Here is a 12,088-nt window from a genome sequence, read left to right as displayed (position 1 = left end):
CTTTACACGGGCTGAGGTAATCTCAGCCTGCGGTGAGTGAGACCACGCGGTTCTATGAACACGCGTCTATGCTCCCAACGGGTCCCCGATTACTCGGAATCCGTGTGTCAGGAAGGTCAGGATAAAATTTTTCCTTGGAAGGAAAGTTTCGGTAGGCAAAACCGCCTGTGAAGCGTGTCCCCTAAGCTACCCGATTTTTGCACCCTAGAAACTGGTTGTCCCAAAGAGGCATAAAAATTTTACCCAGAAAATCACCCCAGAGTTGTATCCTATGAGTCATGCTCCTAAGCAGTTTTTCCTATGGTCGATACCCCTAGGATAAAATCCTACACATAAAATACCAGCAAAGAAGAACAAAAGACAAACAACCTACTGCATGCGACTAAAGAGAAAGTTTACCTAAGCAAGAGAAAAGGAAAACATTTAAAGCATGCAACAAACGAAGGACTTACAGAAATTTTTGCTGTGTAAAGACTGAAAGGAGCATCTGGGTTGAAATCCTGTTGGAATCGCTGGAACCAGGGTCACGAAAGAGCCCTTGTATCTGAACCTCAGGAACGTTGGGAATAGTGACTGGAAGAAAGAAAGGGTTTTGAAACTAAGAAGAAAGAAGAAGATGAGAAAATTTTCAAATAAAATGGTGGCTCATGTGAAGGGTGACCAACCTTATATATACGTAAAAGGCCAGAGGATGAGGGTCGTTCGATTGTCTTGATGTAGGATACAAGGATCACTACTCGAAAGACGAAACGACAGCCGAAGATAGGCTAGGCCATTTAATGCGGTTCTCGGAAGACGAACCGTCACCAACCACGATGCTCCACGTATCTGATACCAGCGTGATGGGCGGGATATGAAGAGTCCACAAAGAAGCCTAAAAGCCCCCACTGTGGCCCCAGGTGACGTCATGTGCCACGAGTAGGGGCTTGGGGGGCAAATGTACACCCTAAATATCCACGGGTTATTAGCGAGCTGGAAAAGGGCAGAATTATATTTGCCACGTGGAAGCCACCTCCACCTCTTTAGTTCGAGGTAACCAAAGGTTTAGTGCGATTACTAAGGCATCGGGTTAGCAGTGTGGACACCACGAGCTGAGTCTACATCAAGCTCGGGGTACGAGCTTGAGTTGACACCTCTGACCTTATATAAAGTCAACCACGCAATGTCAACGTGCATATATCAGACATCACGTGTCTACTCCATTCCTGAATTCTCGGACACACACTACTACAAAATACCCTTTACGGGACACTTTTTTAGGACACGCACCTAAATGCAAGTCCTTAAAAATATTTATAGAGTTTTTAGGACACTCATTGAGAGTCCTGAAAAAACACAATTTAGGACTAGCAATAAGTGTCCTAAAAGAATATGCGAGTCCTAAAAAAATCTGGACTAAAAAAATAAGTGTTTTATTTAATAATTTTAAGGACTTGCTTTGGGAGTCCTTAATACTCTTTTAGGACTCGCAATGAGTGTCCTAAAAGAATATGCAAGTCCTAAAAAAATCTGGGCTAAAAAATAAGTGTTCTACTTAATAATTTTAAGGACTTGCTTTGGGAGTCCTTAATACTCTTTTAGGACTCGCAAAGCAAGTCCTTAAAAATTATTATGTAAAACACTTAAAAAGCTATCATAATTTTAGAAATTATAGGGTTAAACAATAGAGAACTCATCAGCACTACATTTGGGGATTTATTCAAAATCACAACATTTAGGGCTGGTAGAGAGGTGAACGGCGGCTGTAGGTGAACGGCAGTGACGGTGGTGAACGGCGTCGACGACAACTGGGTTCTCGGCTCCAGTAGTCTCGCCGGTGGCGTGCTTCTTGGCTTGGGGTGCTGGTTGCTCACGGTTCCAGCAGGTGGTTCCGTGCTCTCGGCGTGCTTCGGTGGTTTCCAGGTATTGTTTTATTTTACTTCTTTGCTTATATATATATATATATGTAGTTGTTTATATATATATGGGTTATTACCGGCGAAAATACCCAATGTTTACATGTTGTTCCACTTATACACCCAATCTTTATTTTTCGCGGTGAATATACTCAAACCCACATGAACTGTGTCTCCGTCACTACTTTACCCCTAACAGCGTTAAAAACGCTTACGTGGCCAATTGCGTGTACAAAACCAGACACATGTGCTTTAAAATATTAACTGCAAATCAAAAAAAAAAATTCCAACGGCTTGAACAGGGAATGATTTCTTTATACCCACATTTCATGTAGAAAAGGCAAACCCACATTCAAAGTTTTTTCTGAAACTAATTTCTTGAGACTACAAAGATCACAGAGGACGACGACGAAGACTGAGGACGAAGAACCCCCTGCTTTTTACCATTTCGAATTGAGGAGGACGACGAAGACTGAGGACGAAGAACCCCCTGCTTTTTACCGTTTCGGATTGAGGAAGACGACGAAGCAGGAGGAGGAACTGGAACAAAATGCCCATGCTTCGGACTGAGGACGAAGAACCCCCTGGATATGGTAAGCCCCTGACTGTGTTGTGCATGTACTTTTGTGGGATATTCTTTGTTTTGTTTGGGTAATGTGCTTTGTCGTATATCACATGAGTTTGTCCATTTCCCCACTAACTTTCTTTGTATTTTTTTATTATCTGATATGCTAGATCTGTGTGGGGGCCATTTTACTGTGGCAATGCACCATGGAGGAAATTTCTTCACTCCATTTGGCAACAAAAGGTATCATGGAGGTACAGTTTCTTTTTTTGACTGGAATCACACTGATTACTTCAGTAGATATGAGTTGGATTGGATGGTGCAATGCTTAGGGTATAAATTGCCTGTGGGTTTTTTGTGGAAGCCTAAGGAGAAGCATTTGAATTTGGCTGAAATGGTAATTGGTGATAAACAAGTTATTGAAATGGTTGAAGATATGATGAGGAGAAAGTATAGACAAGTGGATATTTTTGTGTCCAACCAGAAAGAACTTTGGAGTTGGAATGGAGTAAGGAGAAAGATGCAATTCCTTATATCCCATAACTTTCTAAGAAGACGGTGTGCACTATAGAAGAGTTGCCTGATGATACAACTATCCCAGCAGATGTAGTGGTCAACCCATTATCAGATGATGAAGATCCTTGGTTTGATCACAATGAAATTAGATATGAGGATGGTCCTGAAGTTGTAGACATTGACTCTGTGAACTCTGAAGATGAGGACCCTTTTTTTGTTGTCAATATGCCAGAGGAATGGACACAATCTAGTTGTGTCATTGAAGACTTGCCTGATGATGCAGATGTAGTTGTCGATGTGGTTGTCAATCCAAAACTCAATTGTGCTGCAGAAGAGGCCCAAGTTGGAGATGAGGTCGAATATGAGTATGAGTATAATGATTTTGGCCCAAGTCAAAATGATGAAGCTGATGTTGGTGAGAATATTCAGAGTGAAAGTGATGTTGGTGAAAGGGGTCTAGAGAGTCAGCATGATGAAGCTGCTGTTAATGAGAATGGGCAAAATGAAGGTGAAGCTGCTGTTAATGAGAATGGGCAAAATGAAGGTGAAGGTAATAAAGAGTCTGAATTTGTTATGGAGGAGGAGGAGTACATGCAGAATGAGGGTGAGGCTGAAGAGATGTTTGCTAATGCTAATCCTGCAACATGGTGGCATTCAGTTACAGACGGTTGTAGCCAAGCTGATCCAAATGATGATGAAGGTGCTTATGTTAGTGAGGAAGACCTACAAAGTTTGTCTAGTTCAGATGAGGATGGTAATGCCAGGAGGAGAAAAAGATCCAACAACCAATTCAATCATGCAACAAACATGGATAACTTCAGATTTAAATTAGGCATGCTTTTTGCTACTGTGGACCAATTTAGAACTGCATTGAATGAGCATTTTATTAAGATTAACAGGGAGTATGTTTGGCTGGCCAATGACCAAAGTCGGGTAAGGGCAAAATGCAAGAGTGCAGGCTGCAATTGGGTCATTTATGCAAGAGTCCAACTGTCAGACAAGCGCTCATTCAGGGTAAATACATTGGTGGATAGGCACACGTGTGGATTGGTTTTCAACAACAAACATGCAACCTCCAATTGGCTTGCAAAGCATTATCTTGAACAGTTCAAAATAAACCCAAACTTAACTTACTCTGGTTTCATGCAGCTAACAACACGTACTCAGTTTTCAAGAACAACAAGGTCAACTTTCTACAGAGCAAAGAATTGTGCAAGAGTGATGTTAGAAGGAACTATAAGGGAACAATATGCCATACTGGAAGATTATTGCAAGCAACTGTTAGAGACAAATCCTGGGAGCACATCAATATTGAAAACCAGAATGCAGGATGGAAAGAGGTTATTTGAAAGGGTGTATATATGTCTTAAAGCTTGTAAAGATGGATTCGTCAATGGTTGTAGGCCCCTTATCTGCTTGGATGGTTGTTTTTTAAAAGGATATTGCAAAGGAATGTTATTAGCTGCAATTGGCATTGATGCAGCAAATGCCATGTTTCCAGTGGCTTATGCTGTAGTGGAGAAGGAGTACACAGGTAGCTGGACATGGTTTTTAAGTTTATTGAAGGAGGATTTGAAGATTGATGAACCAGAGAGATTAACAATGATTTCAGATAGGCAAAAGGGCTTAGAAATAACATTAAGTACTGTATTTCAAGGTTCGGAAGTGAGATTCTGTGTGAGACATATGCATGCCAATTTCAAGAAGCAATTCCCTGGACTCTTACTTAAGCAAATGATGTGGGCCGCTGCAAGGGCAACAACTAAAGTGGAATGGAAAAATAGGATGAATGAAATTAAGCAAGAGAATTTCAAGGCGTATGAATGGCTGATGAAAAAAAACCCAGAAGAATGGACCAAGTCTCATTTCAGGGAGCATGTGAAATGTGACCTTCTTATTAATAACCTCTGTGAAAGTTTCAACAATGCCATTCTTGATGCCAGAGATAAATCTATTATCACTTTGCTAGAAAATATTAGGCATTGGATGATGAGTTTGTTCTGCAATAGAAGAATGAGTGTCTCTAAGTGGGTGCATCCTGTTTCCAAAATAATTATGGACATCATTGAGAAAAACAAGAATGTTGCTAAGCATTGTTTCCCTATGCTTGCTGGAGGTGGTAAGTTCCAGGTAAATTTATTGCAAAGCATCAATGCTCAGTCATTTGTTGTGAACTTGGAAACGAAAACATGCACATGTAGGCTATTCCAATTGTCTGGCATACCATGTGGGCATGCTTTAGCTGCTATCTGGTTTTCAAACCTAGATCCAGTGGGATTCATAGATGACTACTACAAGAGGCAAGCATATGAAGAAACTTATGCGACACCAATCGAACCAATGCCTAGCCCAGATAAGTGGCCTGACACTGGTCTGAATCCGATACATCCTCCAACAGAGACAATTTTACCTGGAAGGCCTAAAAAGTCTAGAAACAAAGAGGCAGATGAACCACCACCTACTACTGCAACAAAGGCTAGGAGAGTTGGCCAAGTTAATCACTGCAGCAATTGTAAGCAAACAGGCCATTCACGAGTAACATGCAAGAATGCAACTATGGAGGTAATCTTGGTACACGGTATGCCAGACTTGTATTCATTTGCAGTTAAAATGAATGTGATTTGCTTAAGTATGATGAGTTATGTTTTTGGTTTAATTACAGCCTGCAAGGCAAAAAAAAAGAGGAAGACCACCATCTCAGAATCCTACTACTGAAACTATTAAAAGGAAGGAGCGAGCTAAGAGACAGAAGCAAAGGAATGGTGGTTCCACATCTCAGACCAACTAAGAAGCTGCTCTTTAATCTTAAACCCTTTTGATGTAGAAAACTTGTTTTCTTTTTGGTGTAGTCGCCATACAATATAGGCATTACCATACTTTTGACATGTACATATTCAGTCTGACTTTATCAATATTTTGGGACATCTTGGCCATTAGGAATACTTTTGACATGTAGACATTATGCTACTTAATATGTCATATGTTTGCTCTGTAAAGTTGAAAATATTAATCAATGACAAAATATCTGGTTTGGTGCATCATTCTATTATGCTTGAAAGCAACACTAAATAAATATATTTCTTTTACATTCAATGAAGCCATGATTTTTTTTTTCAGAGAAGGGTCGAACACTAAATAAAATACATAATTTTTATTATGCTTGAAAGCAACACTAAATACAATAAACAGGGAAGTCGAACATTACATAATTTTTTTCAGCCAATACACAATTACAAAAAAAAAAAAAACAACATCATCTTCCTCACATTTCCCTTTACCAACCAGGAACTTGCATGAACTCTTCCATCCAAACTCCCATTCATATAGCCACAATTTTGACATTGAAAAGACTCCACACTAGGTTCAAAGCAAGACTCATATCTATCTTCATATTCATAATATCTGCCCAGATCACCATCAAACTCACGTACTCTTCTTAGCAAACCAGGTATCACCATCTTTGACCTTTCACACATAGGGGGGTCAATCCATTGGAAATAGTTACAACCCCCATTCCACTGTTCACAAATAGTTTTCTTGAATTAATTTATTTCCAAGCTAATAATATATAAAGGAAAAAGAAGACAAAAAATATAAATAGGCTCACTTTCATCCTATAGCAAGATTTGAACCGTCTCCCTGGATTATCATCGGTCCATGATGTCCTCTCCACTGTTTCTGCCCCACAATCACAATGCTTACGACAAGCTTGATATACACCTTGTGCCCTAGATCTCGACGACCTCATTTTGGCTCCACCTCGGTTTATTGATTCGCCCCAAGACACACTTGGGTCTTCCCCTTTCATCTCTTCTCTCTTCTTCTTCTTCTTCTTCTTCTACAATGGAGATCTCTCGTGCATATGGTATTTAAGGATTTAAAGCTTTTTTTTTTCAATCAATAATTAAAAACTTACCTGGGCTAAATGATGTGTCTAGTTTTGTACACGCAATTGGCCACGTAAGCGTTTTTAACGCTGTTAGGAGTAAAGTAGTGACGGAGACACAGTTCATGTAGGTTTGAGTATATTCACCGCGAAAAATAAAAATTGGGTGTATAAGTAGAACAACATGTAAACATTGGGTATTTTCGCCGGTAATAACCCTATATATATATATATGTATATATATATATAGTATTAGTGCTATTCGAAACTCCATAAGCAAATATAATAGGGACATTGACTAAATCCTCTCTGCTATACATACCATTTGAATGAAAATTCCCTGATGTAATTGGTTATATATATATATAGTTGTTAAGCTTTCTATCATAGTTCGTTTCGTGGCTTTTTTTTTTGTTGTTGATTCCTTTCTGGTAGTACTTTAGACTGTGCTTCACCATCAGCTTCCTCTCCAAATGTAATTGGTCACTTGGTATGTTTTCCTTCAACTCTGATATCAGTATTAACTTGTATCTTCTGTGGCATACCCTCATTTGTCCCTTCTGCCGAGACCGTAAGCATCTCTGCCGATTCAGTCGTATCTTCTTGAACCAGATTCTTTTTTTGTGTTTCCTCAATTAGAATGTTACCATGAAACCCATCTAGAATAGAGTTCTCAATCTTCAACCACATACCATAAACAGTAGTGCAACTGGATTCCCCGCAGGTGGTGCAGTTAGATAACCGACTTTAAGATAGGGCAAAGGAAGCTGTAATACAATTTAGTTCGCCAAAAGGAAAAATGACATCATTAAAATATGAAGAAAAGTAGATATGACCATTAAAAATTCTAGCCTGAATTAACAACCCATTCAACTAAAGATAATTATACACATAAAAAGAAGAATTGAACACAATTTGAACAAGGAGACGAGAAAATTAAGAGTCCACTGTTTTAGAATTACTGTTTCAGATGAAATCATCAAAGATCCGTTTATATGCACTAGGAGAAAAGATATGGTTTCCTCTAGTAATTTATTGTGAACTATCCTAATGACCAATTCTATGGCTGGGAATTTTTACAGTTTCTTTTCCCTGCTCAGGAGCTACTAGTTTTGTGGATAATTAAGAATTAAAACTTCAGTGAGCTAAAAATCTACCCTTTTCTCGTTAATCAGCTATCTGTTTCAGCCATGGAGACACCGCCAAATCAACCCCCAAGAAATATAAGTAACTAAAAGACTAGCATGTAACCTCAACGTAGAATTATTACAGAACTCAAACAATTACCATCTATATTACATGCATAAAAAAAACAAGTAATGCATAAAATCACTATCAGCCAACATTTTCACAACGCATGGTTGCGACCCCTACTTGTGTAGACTTACAAAGTCCTAACACAGATAACAAAATTTCCACCATTTCCTTATATCATACAATGATAATAATGAACAGAAATTATGTATACCAGATCAAATTTAATAATTTACTTATATAGACAAAAAATGCCATAGTAATGAGACTCTAAAAAAGGTTTTCTGGTCAAGTAATTACCATGGAACGCACAAGCCGTAGGGCACTGCTATAAACTTGTACACAAAAACCAGAAGATTAAAAAAAACACTTGGGAGAAAGTGAATCAAACTATATCAGTAAATGTACAAGAGGTAGTTGTTAATCCTTCCCCGTTCCTTATCGTGGCCACCCTTTCCTCACATCCTCGAGCATCATGTCCTATTCTACCACATGAGAAACACATATATGGTAGACATTCATACTGGAAGGGAATTCAAGTTTTCTTTCCCCCTTGTGGAAGTAAGATTTTTTAATTAAACTCAGTTATTGATATGTATTGGTGGCAGTGACGGTGGTGAACGGCGTCGACGGCAGCTGGGTTCTCGGCTCCAACAGTCTTGCCGGCGGCGTGCTTCTAGGTGTGGGGTGCTGGTTGCTCACGGTTCCAGCAGGTGGTTCCGTGCTCTCGGCGTGCTTCGGTGGTTTCCAGGTATTCTTTTATTTTATTTCTTTGCTTATATATATGTAGTATTGGTGCTTTTGGTAAAGAGTTGAAGATTTGAATTATATGCTCACAGTGACTATTTTTTAATTAAACTCAGTTGTTGAAAGAGTTGAAGATTTATTAGCAGAAATCTAATTGTCCTCATAATTTGAAACTTTGTGTAATTGGGTAAAAAAGTTGAATTGAGCAATATATACTATTCCACCTAATTACGTAGGAAATCAAGCCTAATTAATATATATACTGCTAGCTAGGCATGTATATTGATAATATAATGTGTGTGTTGTATTATCTTTATTTCCTGGATATATATATATTGTTGTATCTTCAAAGTCCACGGGCTACAACATTGGTTAATTTATTCTCGTTTAGGCTAATATTCCATGACTTTTCTATATTCTATTTTCCTTTTGGACTTGAACAAAGCTTCTTGGTTGGATCCATGTACAGTCTGACATATATAGTTTATTACAGTAACATGTAGAGACTCCTCTTTGAAAAGACAAAACTCTCTTATTTCAATCATAAAATATATAAACAGGGAATATTAGACTTTAAACCCATGAACTCGTCTTGATGTCTATTTAATAATAGCTAGCTTCTGAGATATGAAAGCATTACAATTTACAATACAATGACTCTGTCAGAATCTAGAAAATGAAAACTTGAGAAGTGGGGTAATAGATTCCATTGTTCCAATTAAATAGTGTGTCAAAGTACAGATATAGAACACACTCCATTCAAAGTTTTCAACGTAACCCACAACAAGTATATAAAGGAATAACTTTTGAGAAAAGGAGAGAAAAATCACTCCTTAAAGAAAACATCTTTGAGAAAGAATAAAAAAAACAAAAGAAATTTGGGATTTTCATTATTAACAAAACGACCCAGCATATGAATCACAAATATGAAGTACATAAAAGTCCTTTGAATCTCTCTCCTTGGAAATGCAAAACAGTTTGCTCAGTTGAGAAAGCTTTTATGATACACTACTTACAATATAATCAAGAATTATGTCCCAAAACCCACTAGCATAAACAAATAATTCACTGAAGAAAACACACACTGCACAGAACACAAGGATTTGGATTAAGAAAAATTAGCATGATCCAAACAGAGGTGCTAGGAAAAAACACTCATACAATCCTAGGAAAAAAAATGAAAGAGAAGAGACCCAGATAATGAAAATCTCTATCCAATCCAAAACAATAATATAAATCCTAAAACAATAAAAAAGAGAAATGACCCAGATAATGAAAACCTCTCTCCAAGTCAAAATAATAATGTTTATTGCAAATTTGTGTAAAACAACAAAGAAGAGATACTAGATCAAGTGATGTTCTTCCAATTAAAACAAGAACAAAGCTGCAAAAGAGAATCGTTGGTACCTTGTACAGTTCTGATGGTTTGGTTTGTTGAAGTTGATGAGAATGAATTGAGTAGAGAGCTTTAAGCTTGCTATCAATGGAGGTAATTGGTATTGATAGACCTTGGTAGACTTACATACCTGCTTCTACAAACATCTTATATAGACTTTGGTAGCTGTTAGCGTTAAGTCTTGACAACGCGTTTCAGCCACTGGGCCATAATTCTAGTCCAATCTATTCCCTTTAAAGTGGGCCCCATTCCACGACCCATAATCCTATCTACTCCCTTCAAAGTTGAAAATAGATATTTATTTTGTTTGAGTTTTTTACATAAATACTACTAGAGTATGCCACTGCACAATTTTTTCCTTATTCAAAAAATTAAATATATCATTTTTTTTTTGTCTTTTCTCTAGTATATCTAGGTTTTGACTTAAGCACCATAAAACTTGGAATAATGAAATGCTTTATGCGTTTATGTCACGAGTAAATTACTATAGAAATGTCTTTTCTATATTAATTGAGTGATGCTAGTCTCACACAAATATTAAACACAATAAATAATTACAAATGATAATGTATAATTAATTTTAACTATTTATATTTTTAAGTGGAACTTACATTATTTTAAATTTTGTGGTGGTGATAAATTATACATCAACTATGTAATTTTTGTTTCGCTATTATTAGTCATCTCAATTATGTGATAAATACAAGAAATATATCCATGTACAATGTATATATATTAACATAAACTCACCTTATGTTTATTGAATTAATAAATTATGTGTATGAGAAAAACTAATTCCATTAAATTAAGAATATTATTAATGGTGTTTAATATCATTTGGTAGAGGATATCACAATTTGGGTATAATTTAATAGTGATGATGATGAGTATATGTATACATACATAAGTGTTGAGTTCCCTGTGTGTTGTATATGTATAATTGATAAAAGTGATGATGATGTTCTTATGTCTAAATAAAAAAAGCTCTTAAAGTGTTGTATGCATATATTTGTTGTGTTGATTTTAACCTTTTTAAAAGAGCATGTCAACATCTGACCTTTTTCTTGTTTTATAACGTTGATTAAAATGAATAGGTTAATATTTTGATTGATCTTAAAGCATTGGATTGGTAGCTAATTGCATTTGATTTAGTTTTTAAAAAATTCAATATTTTACAATTTTGAATGATAACATTACTACTTTAGTGGAGTTTGAATATCTTAGATATTCATCCATAGTGAAGTAGGTTATGGGAATTGTGTGTTGCGGTGATAACGGAAGATTGAGAACTTGCATGTCTTAGTGAAGTAGGTTCTGAGAATTTTGTGTGCTGCGGTGATATATAGATGAAAATCTGTGTGTTGTTTGATTTGTTTGACATGTTGGTGTTGATTGTGACAGATGGCTAAGCTAGTAAATTAGGGGATATGCTGTCCGAATTTCTATAGATTTTCTTGTACTTAGTTTTGTTTTGTATGTTTATTTTATTTTATTTTCTTAATTTTATTTTTTTATTAAAACAAATAGGCGCAATATGGAAAAAGAATGGATGTCAGCTGATAGATTGTCAGTAGAATATATAAAAGGGGTCGATGAGTTTCTTAAATTTAGTTTGGATCATGTCAAATATCCAAACTATATTTGTTGTCCTTGTAGTAAGTGTGGAAATATGAAAAAGATGACTGTCACAATGATAAAAGAGCACTTATATTTCCACGGGATAGACCAAAGTTATAAAATATGGTATTGAATTTATTACCACTAATATAATTCTAATTAAAGTTTTGTTTCTCTTTTTTTCCAGTTCACCTCTGATAAACCATATACTA

At 36.7% G+C, this 12,088-nt stretch overlaps 1 protein-coding gene and 2 long non-coding RNA genes across 4 annotated transcripts; 2 read left to right on the top strand and 1 right to left on the bottom strand.

Annotated features, from left to right (window-relative positions):
• Positions 1 to 2,420: 2,420 nt before the first annotated feature.
• LOC133778509 (uncharacterized) lies at positions 2,421 to 4,141 on the top strand. Its single transcript, XR_009869120.1, has 3 exons — positions 2,421 to 2,488; positions 2,631 to 2,714; positions 4,126 to 4,141. It is a non-coding gene; the product is annotated as an uncharacterized LOC133778509 (long non-coding RNA).
• A 56-nt stretch (positions 4,142 to 4,197) lies between these two features.
• LOC133778783 (uncharacterized) lies at positions 4,198 to 5,764 on the top strand. The gene is made up of 2 exons (XM_062218809.1): positions 4,198 to 5,538; positions 5,639 to 5,764. The coding sequence occupies exons 1-2, from the start codon at positions 4,198 to 4,200 to the stop codon at positions 5,762 to 5,764; spliced, it is 1,467 nt and encodes a 488-aa protein (XP_062074793.1).
• A 344-nt stretch (positions 5,765 to 6,108) lies between these two features.
• Positions 6,109 to 10,429, bottom strand: LOC133808937 (uncharacterized). Of its 2 annotated transcripts, XR_009880739.1 has the most exons (4): positions 10,271 to 10,429; positions 7,185 to 7,629; positions 6,584 to 7,080; positions 6,109 to 6,494 (listed from the first exon to the last, which is right to left on the bottom strand). It is a non-coding gene; the product is annotated as an uncharacterized LOC133808937 (long non-coding RNA). The 2 variants fall into 2 exon arrangements; XR_009880733.1 differs by having other exon boundaries at positions 6,584 to 7,629.
• Positions 10,430 to 12,088: the final 1,659 nt, after the last annotated feature.

Source organism: Humulus lupulus, chromosome 1 (genome assembly GCF_963169125.1).
Source record: "Humulus lupulus chromosome 1, drHumLupu1.1, whole genome shotgun sequence".
NCBI lineage: Eukaryota > Viridiplantae > Streptophyta > Magnoliopsida > Rosales > Cannabaceae > Humulus > Humulus lupulus.
This window is presented reverse-complemented; position numbering and strand designations above follow the sequence as displayed.

Bases quoted from the DNA above. Each gene is read 5' to 3' on its own strand.
- LOC133778783 (XM_062218809.1), top strand. From the start codon at position 4,198: ATGTTAGAAGGAACTATAAGGGAACAATATGCCATACTGGAAGATTAT. The intron at 5,539-5,638 runs GTAATCTTGGTA...GTTTAATTACAG, and splicing joins GCAAGAATGCAACTATGGAG to CCTGCAAGGCAAAAAAAAAG.